This window comes from Protopterus annectens, chromosome 2.part0 (assembly GCF_019279795.1).
Source record: "Protopterus annectens isolate FY-2018-M chromosome 2.part0, PAN1.0, whole genome shotgun sequence".
Taxonomy (NCBI): domain Eukaryota; kingdom Metazoa; phylum Chordata; order Ceratodontiformes; family Protopteridae; genus Protopterus; species Protopterus annectens.
The window spans coordinates 1,743,096,707-1,743,118,743 of NC_056728.1; the positions used below are offsets into that span (position 1 = coordinate 1,743,096,707).

A 22,037-nucleotide genomic window follows, 5' to 3' on the forward strand; every position below is an offset into this window, starting at 1 on the left:
AGACCTCTTAGCAGAGGTAAAAGCTATTCAGTACAGTGATTTACAAAAGACAGAATTCAAGTTTAGTGAATCAGCTGGTACAAACTGGGACCAGTAAGCCTGGCATTAAAAAATTCATATCTTAAAGTAGAAAATCACTCTGAAATGGTGGCTGATGATGCTGAATTCCTGTCAAGAACTTAATCATAAGTTAATCGTGGGACACAACTTTGATGGTTAGGAAGTTAATGCCCTGAAAAAAAGTCCATGAGGATCAGTGCTGTACTGTGGTTAACAAATCTGAAAAAACAAGCTGTGCTGTACAACAATGACAAAACACGTGTCTATATCACAGAACAACTGAGACCCAAGCCAAAAATGTGTCCAAGAAAAGAGAGGACTGCACGAGGCCGAAGGGAGTACTTTTCGGCTCAGATGGAGTACCTTTTCAATAGGCAGAGTAAGCTAATAGAAGGCTTTCTGGTGGCTTCAATAACCACTGAGCTTGTAAACACTTGAAAGTTGGATAATACAATCTCACAGAGCAGACAGGTCCAAAGCTTTTAGCCAACTGTTAATTCAAAAAAGGGGTACTCTTATGGTCCACACTGGGATAGGGTCCTATATAGCCAAAGAACTAACAGCCTCAAACCACACCCTTCTCAGCCACCTGGGGGGGGGGGGTAACAACAATGATGAACTTTGATCTTCCTTATTTTAACTTTATGAAATGAAAATGAATTGGACAGAAAGGTGAATTGGTGTAGTCAATTCAGCATCTGCACCATGACATAATAGTTGAGTTCAAGGACAAAATGCAACTCAACTGTTTGGAAATAGGAAGTATGAAAATAATTCCCTTCCTCTTTCAGACAGGGACACACATTTTATGTATCCTTTAAAAATCAGAGTAAGGATTTTCACCAGGAGTTACATTAATACCAAACACAGAAGGAAAATACTGCAGGAGACACAAGGGAAACCGCAAAACCATTTGGTTTTGTGGCTTCCCTTGCGTCTCCTGCAGTATTTTCCTTCTGTGTTTGGTTCTTGGCTCATTTTGTGACTTGGTTACATTAATACCACCTGACTTCCTAGTACACTTCTTGGTTGGAAGGAATCAGGCAGTTCTAGATACGGCCATCATGGACAGCAATAAGAATGCATTGCTTTATATAGCTGATTTGTCAAGCTGGGACAAAATCAATTCACTAGCCTCTAACAGGCAGCTGTAATGGATGCTCATGACTGTTGTGCCAGCGCCTGCAGTTATGTGAATAGTAAACTTGCAGGGAGGTGCCAAGTGGGTAAGGCTGTGTGTGGTCAGTTATTTTTAGCATTTTGAAGAGCGTAAAAAAAAAGACCGTCATGTAACTTGTGCCTATTCAGTTTACATGCAGACACTACCACTTACAAACTTCCCAAAAAAAGAGATCCAGCTGGCTATATAGGTATAACTCAGGTTATGGCTTATAATAACCATGCCCTCCATTGCAATGGTGTGGAAAGAATAGCGGTGTCTCCTACCCCTCCTCAAAAAGAGGGACAGAGGCCATCAGTTGCTCATACATACTCTCTCCCCAGTAAGGTTTCTTGATCCTGGGTTATTTATCACTAGTAAATATCTTGCCCTATCCATCTTGGCCAATCTAATGCTTTTATATTTCATTAGCAACTACTATAGTGCATTTTCCAAAGTTTTAGCACTTTGTTTATTAAATTTAAACTAAAAATAAAATTACCCATAAAAATGTTTATATCCTGTCTCCCCAAAATATATGCAATGCCTTGTAACTTCAAATATAACTTTTTCTACAAGAAAGGTCAAGACCACATAGTCCGAGTAGGTTCTGCTGCTTGGTTTTGCAAGAAGGATGTAACAAATGTTTTCTAAGAAAAGTAATATTTCCTTTTAAAATGCACTTTGTAAAGGAACAGCTCCACTTGATGGTGAAATTTCAGCTATCCGCTGTCCAGTTCTGGAGTCTAAGCTTCAAATGTCAATAATTAGCATGAAGGCAATAAACACTAGATTAGAGCAACTTAAAGGTACAAACATCAACACAGTTGTATCAGGCGAGGGGGTTCTTTGCAGCCTTTATGATTTTAACAGATTCAAGGAGCCCACAGTGACAGTATACATGCTAAATTACTCCACAGGCAGCTTTTTAGCACACAACTTGCTTTTCTGATTCATACATGTGAGGCAGACTTCTCTTTAAATAGGGTTTGAAAAATAAGACTGCACTGACAAATTCAAGCAAAAATAAACCAATAACTTTCATTTTTGCTCTTTCTACATCTAAGAAATAGTATTTTAGGATGTTAAAGGTACATAAAATTTCAAAATGTAAGTAATTTAATAAACTTCCTCTACAAACAAAAGGTTAAAATGCCATCTACAGTGGCATCACCAACTTGTAAAATATTCTGAACAACTTTAACTTGTATTGGTTTTGCTTGACATTAATGATACCCTTCATAACATTTTTTATAAATACTTATATAACCTTTGTCTTCTGTTCCAGTGTGTATTCTTGGTTCAGGATGAAAGATGATTATCCGATAAATCCTGGCTTCTCAGGAATTCTAAAGATAATCAGAACTGAACCAATGCATTATGAGGATATAAGATACACTACCTGCTACGTGCACAAATATGTCAGGTTACATTTGGTTCAAAAACAATGTAACAAAATAATAAGCAGCACTGTACCACCAAATTACAGTAACTATGGTTCTTGCCATCTGATGACTGAGCGACCCGAGGAATCATATCCAGGATTTCTAACAGAACAGAAGCAGAGAGCATCAAGGGAAGTGTCAATGGAGTGATTCCCTCTCAAAGACAAAAGCAGCAGCTGTTAAGGGTAATTAGAGGTTGACTACTGCAAATGTTGTTTGGTTTTCCCACTGCATGGTTTCCAGCAAAAGTAACTGCAGCAGGGCCCCTAACCTTTATAAGAAAACTCTGGCAACTCCTTTTGTGGAGTGACATCATGATACGCATGAGCCTTTTGATGCTACTGAGACTTAATTTGATTATTCAGACCATATTCTTAAGTCTCAAAGTTAAATGTTTGTAGTTCAAAAATGCAATATCTGAGTGCAAAATGTTGAGTTCTAATTCATTATTCAAACATTTAGTCAAGTGTAGGCCATGATGGGACATAGTGCCGCTTCAAAGACCCTTCTAAAAGACGTTCCATCCACAATGATAACCTGCTTAACTTGTTCTGTATTTGTCGTGTGCTAAAGCTTGACCCAGACATTTTCTGAGTCCCTTCCCCATTTAGCAGCCATTCACGTTCTTCACTAGTGTCACTGTTATCAGAGCTACTAAACAGGTTTTGAGGCTTGAACAGGCAGAAATATTTTTTGTGCCCATTTAGTGCCAGCACATAGGCAGTGTAGTCTGTGTTAAGGGGGTCTTCCTTCTCACTGCTGTCTTCAGAAGCTTCTAGTTCAAAGGTTAATAGGTATTCCAACCACTGTTTATGTTTGTCCAGGTTTAGAAAAGAGAAATGAAGTGTCTGACTCCTGTTAATAGAAACAAAACAATTAGTATTTCTGTACATTCAGATTCATTGTGCCTCATTTCTTTGCATGTGAAATGATACTACAGAAACACTAAACATACAAAAGCTGTCATCTACATTAGTAACTTTTTGAAAGGAATGAACGTAGACCATTAGTGATGCTACAATATAACATATTTCCATGGTCAGAAAGAAAGAATCAATCCACCTACTCACCAGAATAAGTTTTGTAGATTTTCAGTGACTGGAAGATCACTTAACCATCATTTTTAAGCTGGCTGTCTATTATGAATATGGCTCAGTTTTAAAAGTGGGGCAGGATGCATGAACACAAGAAACCTGTCTGGTGCTTTTGGATTACTAGTGAATCACTGATCACCCTGTAGTTTCAGTGCTGACTTCTGATGGGGAAAAAGTTATATGGACATGGTGCACTGTGGGATTATGTACTGAAGTCTTTGATCTGAACTACTACAAAAACAGATGTGTACTCGCCATAGCAGCAGACATACTGGAATGATAAATGCAGTGCATAACTGTGCTGGCAATGTTTTCTTCTGCTATTCCTCTCTTGGTAAAATTCTGCAAATTCTCTTGGCTCGCGTTTTCACTTTTTGCCATCAAACGTTATACTACTACATGCCTTGCCAGAATTTGCTCACCACTGAGAGATCACAACCAAGAAGATGTATTAAAGAATGTACATATACTCATATACTTTAGCTCACAGAAAAAGCCATCTACAGATGTTAGATAGACAAGCCATCTAAAGAAATGGGGTCAGCAAAAGGATACCAAGTATCTTCTGAGGGACTCTGGACATATACATTCTGTTTTACCATACTCTCCTCCCACTACTAGCTTCATTAAGTGCCCTACTTGCTAATCAAAATCATACCCAAGAGTTCACTCAATTGTTCAGAATTTGGGAACTTATGTGAACAGTGACCTAACATTTGACCAACATTAGTCCACTGTTGTAAGACAGTCCTTCTATACTGCACAGCTTATAAAAAAGGCATTGTGCCTAGATGTAGGGATGTCAATGCCTTCCTTTATTCAGCCCTTATTAGGCCAGTCATTGAATATAATGCCCTTTTTGGCATGGATCTGTCCAAACACATGCAACAACTAGAACACCTACAAAGACACCTTACTTAAAGGATATAACACCCAAACAACACACCCTACATGGATCAGCTCAGAGCCCTGTCATTATACTCTCTATCCTATAGACTGCTAGCTGGCATATAAGGCATCCCCTGATCCAATACTGATGGATTTACTGCACATCAGCAAGTCAAACGGCATCAGAAATGCTCAGTCTAGGGCTCTAAATCCTCTTCTGCAGAATCAACAGAATGGTTTTGACTGACAGTTACATCTCGCAGAGGATACCACTGCTCTGGAACAGACTCCCCATCCACATTAAACAAAGTTCATCCCTGTCCATATTCAAACACAACCTGGATTTATGTATGGGAAACAGAAAAGTTACTCCAGGTCTGCCCCCTGTACTACTAATGGACAGAAGTAGCTCCTAAATGTTTTATTCCATGCAGGGGTCCCCACAAATTATCTATGGTGTGGTCCCGTTACTCTCATTAGGAGTAATACATAGTTATTAACCATGAGATAGGCAAGGCCAATACCTAGCCAAATGGGATAGGTTAATTTGAACACAAAAAGAGAAACTGGCTAGGATTAAAAAAGTCAGTAACAGCAGATAGCCTAGTATGTACCCAGGAATATATGAAATTGGGTCACCTGGGCCACAGTCAGGGCTTTACCCCTATGGAGGTGACTTTTACTGTCACTGCAATATGGATCAAATGGTCCATCATTGACATTTTCACTTTTACCAGTGCAGAAGAATACAGTGCAGTGATCATGCCAATTAACTATACTGAAACTCCTTTTCCCTCCATTACACCAGTAATTTACTTTCATATGTGTTGTCTAATGCCGAGTCTAAATCCAGTGAAATAGCAAAGTTTCTGAGACTTTAATGAGACATTTCTCGGTTATGTGTTGGTATAATATGTTGCATTCACATCAGAATACTTTGGCATGCAAATGGATTGAGCAAGACACAAGAAACTTGTCTATCTGATTTTTGTTTTAGATCAGTAAGTAAAACAGATGTAAATGTTTTCAAAGAACTGTCCACTAGGGTGATTGAACTATAAAATTTTGCATCATTAAGATATTCTTTTTTCTATATAGGGACTACTGTGTCACTTACCTAATATGTGGGTAATGACCTAATGTTTAAGCATATTTTAAAATATATAGTCAGTAACAGGGCCCATTTTCTTGATTCATCCATAACCCCTTTTCCCATATTGCACATGATGCTGATAATGAAAATTACCTTCATTCCTTACCCTTTCAGTATCTGCAGTCTTCTCTTTCCTTACTTTACTCATGCAGCTTTTCACTTCTTCAGTTACTGTGTATTTATTTCCAATTTCCTCTAAACCATTCATTACTCTTAAAGTCTTCTTCGTCTTCCACTATGCTATACCTCTCCAAATGAAACGTTCTCATTGTGTACCAATCACCGTCATTATTTTATACACACACAATTCTTTATTTTCCCCAAAACGCATCACTGTCAATGCATTCAATTTCCAACATCTCCCCCATTTAAATTTTGTATAACGTAGTACCCGATCCCCACGGTATCAAGTACCAAAATAGATGGAAGACTCCTATGCTTCTCCTTTTATAAATGGGGTAGGAGTATCCCCTAGAGAAAAGCCAAGTACAACAGGTATGGGTTTCATACTCCACTATTGAATTTGTTGTTATTGATCATTAGAGAATGGGCAACCTGTACATCTTTATATTGACTGCAGAATGAATGCTCTACAGCAAATTCTAAAATGTACAAGCAGTACCAAGTAAAAACAAGTCTGCCTCTTCACAGCAACATACTGAGATGTTGTGAAAGCTTGGACAAAAACAGCAAGGGACCACCATTCTTACTTTCAATAAACAAGAGTTATGCTACTCAGCAAATGTAAAATTAAAAATAAATAAAAACAAAGAAAAGTAACACAGGCAAGCATGTATCTATGCATGTATGCGACAGAGAGAGAAAACGACAAAAAGTGTGAGTGACACTAAGGCAAAGACAGTGTTGTACTAACATCTTTTGACTGCATCAGGCAGCCCATCACATGTGCTACCCTAAACAGTAAAAATTATGAAAGTCTAATGCCTGGCATTATTAACTGATTGATTTGCTGATAAATCACTGAGAAGTACAAACATTACATGAAAGACAGAGTAGATCAATGCAGTAAAATCTTGGACAATTAATTGGGGATTGAAAAGCTTTGCATTCTATATTTTTTTTCATTCAGTACTCACGAGACATCTGAGGTGTACTCATGGGTTCATAGGTGCGTACTAGGCTAATGGCCCTGGAGCCTTTACAAGCCTAGCCCATAGGATTACCCTGGCATCATGCCACCCGACCTTAGTTCCTTGTGCCTCTGTTCAGTAGAACCACTGGAGTGATCCCTGGGATGAATTTTCTATTTCCCATCCACTCAAAGATTTCTCTTGAAGAGGGCCATTGAGGTGCTCTGCTTGACATGTATGCGAAGTCTATTCCATAGCATGGGCAGTCTCTGGGTTATGAACCTGTCCCTCCAGCATGTTCTGTTGATTGTGGTAATGAGGTTGAGGTCTCTGGAGTGTGTGGTGCAGAGGGATTGGGATTTCTTTAGATATAGCATTTCTAACAGAGCTGGATCAGACATTGCTTTGTAAGCCAAGCAGAGATCACCTCTAAGTAGGTGATATGAGACAGAGAATAGTTGGAGTTTTTTTGAGTCTGTCCACATAGAACAACTGTTTAAGGCCTAGGATCCTCTTTGTGAGGTACTTTTGCGGCCTCTCCAGTTGTTGCAGGTGTCTAGTAAGGTACATGCCAAATGGGGCATTGTACTCGATGATTGGCCTAATGAGGGAAGAGTAGAGGGAGACAATGACCTCTTTCTTCCTGGATCCAAAACCCTTAGTAATGAGTTGTTCCACATAGGACTTTCTGACCACAGTGGCAAGTGGTGGCCAAAAGAGAGGTTGCTGTCAACCTGTGTTCCCAGATCTCTTATAATGCCTTCTATGTTCAGTGGAGTACCATCAATGTGGTAATTCAAGGGAACCGGGTTTTTCCCAAGGGGGATGACAACACATTTTTCGGCATTGAGCTTAAGGCCATGGTTCTGACACCAGTTGTTGGTGTCATTGAGGCCTTTCTGTACGATGTCAACCTCACTTGGGGAGTTAATAATAGCTCCCAACTTGCAATCATCTGCGAGCTTTGTCAGCCAGATCCCTTTCGTGTTGGCCTGGACTTCAGAGAAGTAGATACCAAACAGGAGAGGACCCAGGACCGAACCCTGTGGGACTCCACTCATGACTGGTCAGCAGTCTGACTTGGAGCCAGATACTTTCACACTGTGGGTTCTATCTGTGAGCCAGTTTGCAACCCACCTAGTGATATAGGGGTTGATGCCTAGCTTAGTGAGTTTTTCTATGATTCCTGAGTGGGGAATGGTATCAGAGGGCTTGGCCAGGTCAAGAAGGCTGTATGAACCACCTTGCCTTCATCCACAGCACTGGTGACTGACTCAAAGAAGTCGACCAAGTTGAGCAGGCATGATCTTCCCTTCACAAAACCAAACTGTGTAGGATCCAGAGTTTGGAGATTCCCTATAACCTTGTTTATTAGGTCCATGATGATGTGTTTCCTAGCTTTGCACATCAGACTCGTCAGGCCAACTGGGTGATGATTCCCAGGGTCTGTAGTCGCTCCTCCTTTGTGGAGAGGGATGACTGTGGCAGTGTGCCATTCGATAGGGACAAAGCCTGAGGTGAGGCTGTGATTGAACAGGGCACACAGGTGAGGTGCCAGTTCACTCTGTAGTTCATGTAGAACACAGCCAAGGGTATTGTCAGGTCCCATAAAAGCTGTATTCTTGGCCTTGGACAGTGATGTTTTAACCTATGCAGCAGTAATACTGGGTGCCTGGCAATCTACTGGTATTGTGATTGGTCCTTTGGAGGGGTAAAGTTAGCACTGAATCTGTCAGCCAGTATATTGGCAATATCTGTTGGCTTGGTATAGGAGGTACCATTGTGCAGTAGCACAGAGCAAATCTGGGTATTGCCATGGAGATTCTTTACATAACTATAGAAAGTCTTGTGGTTGTCTTTACTATCTGCTGCAAATCTATTTTCATAGCTAGCTTTAGAGGATTTGATGAGGGATCTCGACCTTTTGTTGAGGCTGATGAGGGAGTTTTTCCAATCTTGGGACTTCACCTTATTCCGCATCAGTTTCCTCATCCTGTTGTAGAGTTTGTTTATGGCAGAGGGACCACCAGATTCGCTTCCCTTTTTTTTTTTGAGGAGAGTGTCTTATTTCTATTGGGTATGGTGAGATCCATGCATTTGTGTACGTGTTCATACAGTGCACTGGTGTATGATTCGGCAGTCATGCAACTATTCTCCATTTGCATGGGTGCCGTAAAGTTAGCCACCTCTGTTTTTAGGAGACCAAAGTTAGCTTTGGAGAAGTTTTTCATGGTGGTTACTGGGGGTGGGGGGGGTGGGAGAGATGTGAATTCCCAAGGTGATTAGTTTGTGGTCGGATCTAACCAGGGAGGAGTTGACTATTGGTGTAGAGCAACGGTTGCCCATGTTAGTAATGACCAGGTCAAGGGTGTTGCTACCTCTAGTGGGGGTAAGAACGAGCTGGTCCAGAGCACTGGAATTAATGAATTCCAGAAAGCACTGGGCAAGTGTATTGGTACATGAGTAGTTTTCCCAATTAATGGAGTGGTAGTTGAAGTCGCCCAGTATGACAGTGTTAGGTTGGACCCTAATATTCTCCAGGGTGCTTAGGAACGTGGAGTGTGAGTCTTAGGATGTGGTTGGGGACCTAGCAGGCTACAACCTGAATCGCTGTATTACCCAGTGTTAGCTGCACCTGAAGTATCTCAGATGCGTTATGTTGGGCTACCAGTCTGGACGTGTGTGCATCCTTTATGAATATGGAAACACCACCGCCTTTGCAGCTTCGGTCCAAGTTCTGGGGCCGAAAGGTGTGAAATGAGTTAAAGCCTGGTAGTGCAGGGGCGCTTTCTGCTGCCTTGAACCAGGTCTCTGTTACAGCACAAATGTCGATGTTCTCCATTTTAAGGAGAGCTTTGAGCGAGTGCATTTTCAGATTTAGACTTCTAGCGTTGAGCACCATGACTCTCAGACTGCATTTGTAGCTGTTACGGTGGTAATTAGGTCTTTGGAACACCGTCTAAAAAAGTATCCAAAACGATACCAAATTATTATATAAACACAAACACACATATATATATATATATATATATATATATATATATATATATATATATATATATATATATATATTCTTTCAGCTGATCACCTGTCTGCTCATGATTGGCAGTGGAGTTTTACGGTGTCGAGTTGCCAGCCCGGCGCCCAACCTTCCACAGAATGCACACACACGCACTCACGCCTAGGGCCAATTTAGAGTGTCCAATCCACCTACAGCATGTATTTGGGAGGAAACCAGAGCACCCAGAGGAAACCCACACAACCACAGGGAGGACATGCAGACTCCGCACAGAAGGCACCCCAGCCGAGGATTGACCAGGAAGCTTCTTGCTGTGAGGCGGCAACACTAACCTCTGCACCACCGCGGCTGCCCTTTTTTGAATGTTCATAACAGTGACATTTTTTTCTTTTACTGTTTTAGAGCACATTTTGTGATGAAATGGTTTTGAGACACACTCAAGCAATATACATTGTAAAGTTTTGCATTTTAAGAGACAGTGTTCTAAATCAAGAGCTGGTTGGAAAAAAATATATAATATTACTCACTCAACAAAGTGGCTTTAAAAGTAATGGGCAAGAGAGTGCGTTTCTAAGTATATGTGTGAAAGTCTGTCTGTGCTTCTGACTGTTGTGTGCAAACATTTAATACCTATACAAGTTGTATTTTAGGTGTAAAATACTTCCCCCGATTACATCCGCTACAGCAAGTGTGAATAATTAGGTGGAAAAACTGGCCTATTCCTGGCATCAAGAAGCAAGTGAGGGTAACCTTGGGGTAAGTTGGGTATTTGTTAAGAAGTTATACACCATTCTGCATCAATAGCTTGCTTTTTTAAGATTTGGCCAAAGGAAAAATGCCCCTTAAGGTGATGTATACATTAAAAGCCAATGGTGCTTTTAATCATTTCAGGAGAATACTGTGTTCACAGCCTAAATTAGTCTGTCAAGATAGTAATAGGCCTTTAATAATATATACTGATGCATCAGAGACAGGGATAGGGGGCAGTGACCTTCAATGTGGAAGAAAATTCCCATATGTATTTTGAATTGGAAATTAAGCAGAACAACCAATCAATTATTCCATTACTGAAGGGGAATGTCTGGCAATTAGATGCGTATTAGCTTCATTAGAAAATTTGTAATTGTGAAAACTTACGGCATTAGAAGTTTCAAATGTTGGGAAACAATTGTATAGAAAGTCGATTATATGTTAATAATAAGACACCCTTGTAAATACTTTATTTTGGTTTTAATGTAGATATCAGTTTACTGATTTTAGCTAACCTGTTTAAATAATTTGTAAATACTTCACTGTCATAAATAACCTGTATACATGTTTTTCTTTTTGAAAATGAATAAAAATATTTTCAAACAAGAAGTTTAAAATGTATTAACCACTGGCTGTGGCCAGAGGGATACCTAAAACAGTAGTGCTCCTAAAGGATGAAACATATTTGGTAGCCAAAAACATTAAACTGTTACAATCTGAAGAATATGGACAATCAAAACCTGGCATGAAGTCAGGAAATTAAAACATTTAAATAATATTAATCATCATCATCATCATAATAATAATAAAAACAGAGCAGATATAGTTTCAGGCAACATAATAGTAAATAAAGTAAATGTGTCTCCATGTAGGGAACATTTACAGCTATAAAGACAGTACTGTTGTTTGTCTTGTGCCACAAGTTAGAAGAGTCAGTAGGTGAGCAATTGTACATACTGATGAAAAAGAAAAACAAACTTTTCTCACCCAGTTATCACTAACACGTTTCCTGCTGCTTCTCTCTTAATGCCTGAACAGCCTTTTAAACTTGCATTAGGCTGCAGATATACTGATGATGAAAGTATGAAAGTGGACAGGATTATCATCCATCTAGAGTAAAGGCTAAATGCATCAGTAACTCCAAGATGAAATGTGCTGCCACAGCAGCATTAACAACTGATCCCCAATAACACACCCTGGAGGACATTACTGTTCTCACAGAATGGGCTATTCATTAAATTTTTTTTTTATATTTTTGATATAAAATAGTTTTCACAGCTTCATTTTTTTTCCAGTCCTCACTAACCATCCTTCCAACAAAGTCATAACCAAAGTATTTTGTGTGTGTCATACCAAACTTACGTCTTGGCAGCATTAACAGCTACTCTAGCGTATTCTAAGAGTATTGTATAGGCTTGTCCCTTGGCTAGATGTGAGCCTCAATCCTGAGAGTGTATTAGATCTACATAAGCAGCAGCAGCACATTTGATATAGAATTTTAAGCGTCTTCCCATTAATCTTTGAAAGGTTGCAGGAGCACCATACAACCCAAAAGGAAGAATGGTATACAGAATAAGCCCTCTGGTGTTGAAAACGCTGGGCCAGATTCCGAAAGACCTGCTCTTGGTGCGACTAACTGACGCTGGTGTAATACACTGAAGTCAGTCAGCTACACTGAATTGGGCCCACTGTCTTTTCTTTCACTTCAGCTGAGATTTGCCAACATCTACTTCGCAGGTTTAATATGACCGAAAAATCTTGTCTTTCCTAATCTTTCTACTAAATCATCAATATGATCAAAAAATCTTGTCTTTCCCAATCTTTATTAATTCATCAATCCTGTGGGTAGCTGATACATTTCAAAATGCTGTTCATCTTCCTGTATATCATTACAGAATCCAACTGTTATTCTTTCAGCAAGTTTATGATTCACATTCACTTTCTGACTCCTCTATTACATACATTATAAGCAACTTTTATACTTCCTTCTCTGTAGCCTCTCTCTCTACAAGGTTTTAAGTTAACCTCTTCCTCTGGAAAGGTCTTAATATGGTGTCCAGTCAGGTCTGGTCTAGCATATATTTCTGAAAATGCATTATTTCTTAAAAGAAACTCCTGCTATAAGCATAGACTTCAGTTTTCTTTAGTGTCTGAATGAACCTTGTCAAAGCTTGTGGTACTTCTCTGATGACAACCTAGAGATATGGTATTACCTTGTCCCTAGTATTTACCATATTCTTAAGTAAGATTTCTCAGCAAGTATGTTAACATTTGGTTAAACCACTCCACTGACACATCTGTATGGTGATGGTACACTGAGGGTTTTAAATGCTTGGCACAGCTGATGCATTACTCTGGACATAAATGGAGTCCCCTGGTTGGTGATGGTTTCTTTGGATATTTCTAGTCCAGAAAATAACTAATTCCCTATTGTTAGCCTTACAAAAGAGAATATCCTCTGGATACTCAGTTGTAAAGTCCAAAATAACCCAAATGTGTTGAAACCCATTGTTAGACTTTACCAATAGTCCAAAAACATCCAAAAGAATATGTTCAAAAAGCATCTCTATAATGAGCATCGGAACCAAAGAATCTTTTTAAAGTCTAGGTGATGGTCTGCCTTCTGGTACTCAGGCTACCCAGTACAGAAGTTCTCAACTTCCTTCATTATTCTTGGGAAGTAAAACCTTGCTGGGATCCGATCTTTAATCTTGTCCATTCCTAGATGCCTTCCTAGTATGTGACTATGTCCTAATCTCATCTCTAGGTCTCTGGAAGGTCTGAACACTAGTAACTGACATAAACCTTCCTCCCTGTCTTTACTTACTCTGTAAAATAAACATTTTGTAACTCAAAGTATAGGAAGTAAGAACATTTTCTTCAGTCTCTTTTCATGCAACTTGAGCTACAGTTTTCCTTGTTCTGCTCAAAGCCTCATCTTTCCACTGTGCCTTTTTGCATTTTATCTAGGGCTCAGCCAATTGTGGAGTTTCCACAGGGTCAGTCTGCAGTGAGGTTTGAAGGTACTGCCTCCTCTTCTAGCAATGTAGCCATTGTGGTCTCGGTGTGCAACTCCTCACCTAGGAAAGCTAGCTGATACTAGCATATTCTAGTGTCAGTTGCTATTTATAGTTTTACTCATTCTCCTTGTTTCTTTCCTTTATAAACTTGATGCAGAGAACCATCTTTCTCCCATTTAAAGCTCCTATATTTGTCTCAAGACTAACATTAGGACTTTCAGACTCTGTTCAAGGTTAACTTGCCTCTCAGCATACACTGCCCTCTTTTTTTTAGGTTGCCCTCTCTCTGTCACAGAGCGAGTCAGCACCATCCTCACATTTTCTCTTCTCAAGGATCCTCTCAATCTCAGTGACAGTACCACCCTCTCACTTTCATTCTCCTTTCAAAGTCATTTTCCCTCTGTAAAGGTGGTCTCAGAACCAATTTATTTTCAGCTTTCCCTTTTCTGATATGTATCTGTTGCTTACAGTCTTCACATATTTGAGTTTTTGTCTTACACGGACAGAAAGGGGTTCAGAACTCTGTCCAAGTATTGTTTTATCCTCTTTTTAATATGATAACGTTGTCTTTCTTATTGTTAGGTTTGCTTCCTCAATACTCGCATTGTGCTTAGAATTCTCCATTTCTGGGGCTTTCTGTTTTAGATTGACAACATTTAGAATTGTGCTCAGGTTCCGAAATGTCTACACTACCTACTTTCATTCCCTTAGAATATAGAATTTCAGTGAGCAATTCTTTTACTTCAATTCCACTAGTCACTTCTATTCCCTGCCTTGTAACACTATCATGCTGCACTATTTTTTCTATGCAACTCCATTCCTTCTACATTCCTCTGTTCCGTCTGGCTGCTCTACTATAGTTGCATGCTACCATACATCTATGTCTTTTGCAAATGTGCAGGCTCTTGATTTCTTTGCAGTTTTATCCAAATTATAATACAACTGGGGCTTTATAATAGTATTATTCGATTTCTGTTGGACTCTCATATTCTTATTAAGGTGTATGAAGGTTGCCCCTCCTTTTCTAGGTAAGGCAGAGATGTATCTATAGGCTTATTTATTTGCTGGCTCCCCTCTTCACAATGGCAATGGGGTCTACTGAAAAGAATGCCTTCTTTCCACTACCTCTTTGAATTCTTAAAGTAAGGAAAATATTTCCCTAATATCATAACCTATAATGAACTGGGAACAACAAGGTGAACTACCTTCCCAAATACAGTTTGTAATTTTACTTATGTAAAGGGAACGGCGGTACCGTTGTTACCTCACAGCAAGAGGTGCTCCCGTTCGATTCTCAGCATGGCTTGGGAGTGCCTTCTGTGTAGAGTCTGCATGTCCTCCCCGCGATTGGGTAGCGTTCGAAAGACATGCGTGCGTAAATGGGCATGCCTTCATTGAAGGTTGGGTGTCGAGCTGGCACCTCGGCGTTTCGTAAAAATCTACTGCCAATCATTAGCGGACCGGAATTCCGCTGTGGCGACCCCTTACCGGGAAAAAGCCAAAAGACAAACAACAATAAAGGGATACTGGTTTCTGACTACATGAACATTGACTACTTCAATTTTTTTTTTTGTAAGGGTCTTCTTTTTACACATATACTGTGGCTTTATAAGTGTGTCCATACGGCCTGAATCTAGCAGCCCCTTCCATCAGTGAAAATACTGCACTTAATTAATTTTGCTATAGCACAACAGCAAGGGGCTGGCTGTACTATACTGCCAGATAATGTATCACATTCCAAAGACATAGCATCATTAGTAGCATGCATTTCAAGTTGTTATAACTTTCACAGGTATAACTAATACCATGACTAGTACAGAATTCAGCTATGTGACTTCCCCTAATATGGCATTGATACTTTCATTTGTTAGCAAAGGTACAGATTTGCTCAGTTTAAACTGCAGAACAGTCTACTAGTATTAAAAAAATCAGTCTCTACAGGGTCACTCTGAAATGCTCAATTTTCTATTTTCATTTTATGTTTAGTATGCTGACCTTCAGAATCTAAACACAGTTTAAGTACATATTTTAGATTACAATATTGACATCTTACTATTTCTTTACAAGAGTGGGTCACCCATGAAAAGGGAGAAATGTCCAGTGATATTATCAAATGTATAAAATACAATAATAATGATAAACATCCATCAGTGAAACATTTAAGCTTGTGTCTCAGAGGTAACAGCAGCTTGAACTACGTGTGCCATCCTTACTTTGTCATAGCCTTGCTTATCAGTCACTTCCATGTCCTTAAACGCTTTTAAGGACCACCCATTAAGTAATAGGACTATGCCTCAGTCAGGCCAGTCTCATCTCTGCAGGTGGGCACACTGCTCACAGGCCATCAGGTATGCCTTAAGGTCTTCCTCCCTTGTCTTGTCAGTAGTTTCAATGGAGAAAATTTCTTTGGCATTGCGGTGGCTTTGGCAACTGACAGCATACTGCTAAGCTGCAGCACTAATGGTTTGTGACAGTTGGTCAACAGTTGTCATATTGATGTAAAGGCAGGTATAATAAGCTGTACTCCATTCAGAAGCTCATAGCACTAATGTTTTAATTTGAACAAACAGCTTTCTTCACAGCATACACAACAGGAATCCCACCTCTCCATTGGAGGTAAGTTTGCTCAGACTGACTTTGTTAAGGCAGTGAAAGGTAAAATGTCCAAGCTGTTTGGCACAAAAAGGTATACCGAAATATGTGCACATTCTATACCACTGTTGTATAAAAAAGTGCCATAGTACACCAGCTTTTCAAAGTGTCCACAGTTTTATTTCAAATGAAAAATTTAAAAGTAACAAAATAAAGCAAAAGCACAAACATCTTGTCTGACAGCATTTTCTCAGCTACAGTCCATAAGCTCCATAACAAAAGGACAGCATTCACTACTTAGAAATCCAACAAGAGTCTTCCATTGGATGCAAATCCTCACCAAGCCTCTTCTGCTGGAAAATGTCTGGGTCTTTTCTTCCTGAACATTCCAAAATAATTCTTCTGGTTGCATCAGGACACTTAATACTGATGTTCTGGGCATCCATTCCCCCTCTTTGTGTGGCCAACAAGCTCCGGCTTGGTGGAGCTAAAACCCTATATTTTACGTATCACAAATTAGGTACAGTAAGAGGACAGATTTAGTGCTATGAGTGTGTGTTGTATAGTGGCAATATTACAGCTAGCATGCATTAGTAAGATGGTACAGAGGGACTCCAACTAGAAATCATATTCCCAATGATAGAGTAGAGATATCAAGTTTGGGAAAAAGTACACACCTCTTCTACCTTTCCTGCTTTTCTATTGGCAATCTCAACTGGAGATGATGAGAGCCAAGGCTGAAGGGTTTCATGACAAATATCTGAAGCAAGAGATACTGGACTTTTGAAACCTATATTTCCAGTATGCCACAAAGAAATGTAGCTATAAGGCTGTGAACACGTTCTGCTGGGCAGCAGCCATGTGGTCAGTAATAGAGAAACAAAATTGGCTGAGGACCATGCCCTGACAGAGAATGCCAAGACAGACATCACAAAGGTCCACTGAACAACGATATCTTATTTGAACCCCCTCATCATGGACATCACAAAACAACAACAGAGGAAAAGGGAAACACTACTCAGTCTGAAAGGTAAACTTTTCAGGTCCAATGTCCTAGACAAATAGAATTTCCTAACAAAAACTTGGTCCTCTCATCCTAAGCAAGACAGTGCTACACCTAGCAAAGGTAAAAAGGGAAAAATTAGGAGAGTAGAAAGCTAGACCCACAGAGTTGCCAGGGGCCACCAGGGCCTAGACACCCAGAGGGATCAGAAATTAACTCAGGGGATATGGGGAAGGGGCAGCCTCACAAAGTCCACCCAAATACAATCCCCTCTCCCCATTCACCTGTCAGTAAAAGTTTGAGTGCACTTTTCCTTCTTTATAAGAAAATGGGAAGAAATCATCCAAGATCAATGGATGCTAAATATCAATTAAAGATGCTACAAAAAGCAGTTTCAGGACATTCCACCAGTAAGAAGCATTCCATAACCTCCCACAAGGCTCTCACATCTACAGTAATTTAAGAAATGACACTGGGGCTGTAGAAAGGATTTCTACGGAGTAGAAAGGAAAAGGTTTTACTCAAGATTCTTCTAAATCTGGAGGAAAATGGTCCATAGAGATTTATCCTTGAACATTCCTATCTAAACAAAGCCCTCAGGGTTCCAAAATTCAAAATATTTACACTCCAAAGTTTCCATTCACTCCTTCTCCAATACTGTCATGGTTGCATTAGACTTAAAAGGATGTTTATCTTCATATCCTCAATGCCAAAAAGCAAACAATATTCCTTAGATTTGCAGCAGAGTAAGATCATTTCCAGTTCACTTTCTTACCCTCTGGTTTGTCTACTGCACCTAGAAGCATTTACAAAATGTCTGGCTCCAGTTGCTGCTTTCTTCAGGACAAGTGATATCCAAATTTACCTCTACCTTGATGACTGACTGATCCTGGAAGAGTTACCTACAGAACACCCTTCAAACTCTTTATCGCTCTCTGAATTGCTTCAGGTACCCAATGCTTATAATCAACAAGGAGAGGTCTTGGCTACCCCACTCAAAAAACAAATTTTCCTGGAGGCAGGTGTAGACAGCACCCAGAACAGACCCTTCCTCCTCCAGGACAATGTGGACTATTTGACACTATTTCCAAAGCATTCTGCAGGAGAAATCACTACCAAAGCGTTCCTCAGTCTGCAAAGTTTTACTCTACCCTGTATAACACAATGGTACTTTTTGCTGGCCTGCATATGAGAAATTTCAGAGAGTTTCTAAAAACAGATGGAGAGAGATCACCCATCTCCTTAGAGACCACATTTTCCTACCTTAAAAGAGAAGGGAGATCTCATACTGTATTCATCAGTCTGCTTAGAATCAGGGAATGTCCTTCCAAGCTCCTGCACCTATAAAGATCTTGACCATGGATGAGCCCTTGGGGAAGCCCTTAAAGTCCAAGGGACTTGGGAAGAAAAAATTAGGAAAAACACTAACGTAAAAGAAATTATGGTAATCATACATATCCTGAAAGCCTCCATCCCTACCCTAAAGGATGGGATTTTTCAGCTGAAGACAGACAATTCAACTGTAATGTGGTACATAAACAAACAAGGAGGAACACATTCATACATGCTATGCAGGCTGGCCATGAAAACGTGGGAAACAACCCTGAAGGTGGATATGATTCTGACTGTAACTTATATCCCCTCTTCAGTAATGTATGTTGGCAGACAAGCTGAACAGATACCAAACAGACCAAAATGAATGGATTTTAATTAGGGAGGTCTTTCTGGATCTGACTAGGTTGTAATGTGTAACAGAAAAAGCCCTGTTTGCCTCCCATCTGAAACAACAACAAAGAAAGTTCTGTTGCAGGACATCAACTCCACAGCCATGGAAAACAGCGCTCTTCTCCCTGAACTAGACAGGTCTACTCCTTTATGCTTTCCTTCACTTCTCTTGATCGCTAGGGTACTGCTCATAAATAAAGGATGAAAGACCAAACATAATCCTAACAGCACACGTTTGGTCAAGAAAGCACGGATTCTCTCTCCTGAACAACCTAACGAGGAAAATGCAAAGTGTTGGCTGAGCATGCAGACCTCGGCACAAAAAGCTCTCTTGCTTCACGCAAACCTGGCCCACCCTAAGGCTGACAGCTTGGATGAGCTTACCCTGATTCAAGTTGGGAACAAACACTCTTAGGATGTGTTAAATATTATGAAGGAGGCGAGACACTCTAACCGAATGGAAGATATTCTCCTTGTAGTATCAATTCAGGGACCTTGAGTCAAAGAAAGCCAATAGTCATGGTCCTAAACAATGTACTGTGACATTTACAAATAAGGTTTAGCATACACCTCTACAAAAGTGCATGCATCTGCAATTTCAGCTTACTTACCTATGGCCCCCCCTCTATACTTGAGACCTTCAGTTAAACAGTTCCACCTGGGGAGGCATCCACTTTAGCCATCCAAGCAGAAAGACTTCACCACCATGGTATCTGAACTGCATTAGAAAAACTGACCCTAGCCCTGTTTGAACCGGCTGCTTCATCCTCCCTACAATTTCTATCCTGTAGAATGCTGTTTTTGATAGTTTTACCTTTCCCAGAAGGATTTCCGCACTGTGAGCCTTGATATGCAAAAAACCTGTCCTGGTCTTTCTTCAAGACAAGGTATTTCTGCATACCAATCCACTTTCATGCATAAAATAATATTCAAAATAGCCCTTAATTAGGCCATTCAATCACTAGATTTTTTTTCCAAAGCCGCAGAGTTCAGGAGAAAGGACCCTGATATGCACAGTCAGCTGATATTTTCTTGTGTAGAACCAAGAAATTCAGAAAGTCTGAGCAACTATTTATCTCTTACACAAACGGGGAAGGACAGCAGATCTATCAACAAGCAAACTCTTTCAAAGTGGCTGACTCACTGCATTTTCTTTTGTTGCTTAAATCATGTTTTTTTTCAACAGCAATAACTGTACCTTGGCCCAGTGATGTAGAGGTATGAATCTATGACTACAGACTAAACAGCCGGTGTTCAATTAACATTAATGGTGACTGTGAAATGGGGTGGAAGGAGATGAGTTTGAGCAGTTAATGCCAGAGTAGGGGAGGCTGTCAAGACTGTGGCACTGATGACACCTAGCAGTGGCCAAATATCCAAGTATGCTACCTGTGGCCATGCTGCAACATGCAGGGACTTTCTTGATAATTCAAGCAACAAAAGTGGGTGGGTACGCACAAACTTCGACCTCCCTGACCAGGTAGCTATGGTGTCTGCCAACAGCCTATGGATATAGGATGCTCTGAAGGGACAACAAGCTGACCCACTTCCCGCTACCCCTTTTTGTCTACTGGGGGAATGGATGGGCCAACGGAGCTTCCCACGCAGGAAAAGAAAGGGGTCAAATGGCTTTTGCCAGCCAGGAAACACTTTGCTCCTAACTCCATGGAACAAACATGCTGTGTGCAGGCAGTGCAGCCTTCTGGCAAGGTCCCCTGGAGGTGGAAAGGGAGAAATGTAATGACTATAAATATGTACTTCATGCTCTGTGGCTTCCCTTGTGCAATGCTCTGCTGTAGAACTTATGGGCATTAGGTTAATCTGGGATGCTGTTACCTATCAGGGTTCTACTAAATTTCCATGAAGTACCCTGTCTGCTGAATACATATTATTCTCTTCAGCATGCTGGGATTCAACGCTGAACAGGAAATAAAGGGGTGCGGCTCCACATAGGCTTGCTCTGGTGATAAAGTGGGTTTTCTAAGCTGTCTAAAGGGAAAGTGGGAGGGGAGATATGGCCACAAATTGAATGACAGCTCTAGACCCTTGAGTAAGTTTAAACAAGTATGAGCTATGTCATTTTTCATTTTCTTTTCCTACTTGCTTTTAATTAATTGACTGGTGGGAATGAATCTCGGTGTGTGCAGCACTCATGTGGTAAATCATCTCGGTCTTTTCCGATTCCATTCATGGTTTTAGCAGGAACCAATCCATGCGTAAACTACTCTATATTTACAATGCTGACACTTTTTATCTCAGAAATTCTCTCTGTTAAATGAAATATTGTATCTGTAATTAGTATAACCAAAACTTTGTCATTTTTGCTTTAGAAATTGTATGTTTAAATGCAAGGCAAAGGCCCACCTGGATAACTTAACCCTAGACTGGTTGTACTTTGGCAAAATAAGCTTTCCAACCTCCTTCCAAATACCATTATGCTCTGACAAATCCCTTGACAAACTACTATCTATTCCCCAGCTGTTTCACAGCACAGATAGTAAAGTGGCTAGCTGCAACTAATTCTGAATCCGGACAATAATCTCCCCAGACTCCCACCAAAAACTATTAGACCATTGATAATAAACTCAAATTACATCCATATTAATCAAACCATTAAGACCGAATCAAATCCTTTCTAACACCAAATGCAAAAGTTACCCTAGCTCGTCAAATTTACTCTCCTACCCTTCTATCTCGCTCCATTGTTTACCAACCTTAACAAATCAGACCTAAACAAACTATCATGCGCAAACCATATAGAACTCATCATTGTATTAACCTAAAATATCTTGGCTGGTTAGAACTCCCAAACCTTCTTCAACTAAACCAACTCATTGAGGCATTCAAAATACTCAAACACCCTGAAAAGTCCCCAGCACTGGGTAAATTAATCATACCATACACCAATCTAAATAGTCTTGGTCCGTCTTCGGGTCCGTAGAACACTCATTCAAACAGTCAAATCCTTTAACTCTGGAGGAGATGCATTTTGCCAATTCCATTGGTAAGTTATGGAACTCCCTCCACCTATTATTACA

At 40.1% G+C, this 22,037-nt stretch overlaps 1 protein-coding gene across 1 annotated transcript in view; it reads right to left on the bottom strand.

Annotated features, from left to right (window-relative positions):
* Positions 1 to 2,063: 2,063 nt before the first annotated feature.
* The window catches only part of DNAJC16 (DnaJ heat shock protein family (Hsp40) member C16), a 1,387,609-nt gene continuing 1,367,635 nt past the window's right edge, over positions 2,064 to 22,037 (bottom strand). The window contains exon 16 of the mRNA XM_044061770.1: positions 2,064 to 3,519. Within this exon, the coding sequence (XP_043917705.1) occupies positions 3,123 to 3,519 (397 nt within the window). The 3' untranslated portion in view covers positions 2,064 to 3,122. The remainder of the gene's footprint in view (positions 3,520 to 22,037) is intronic.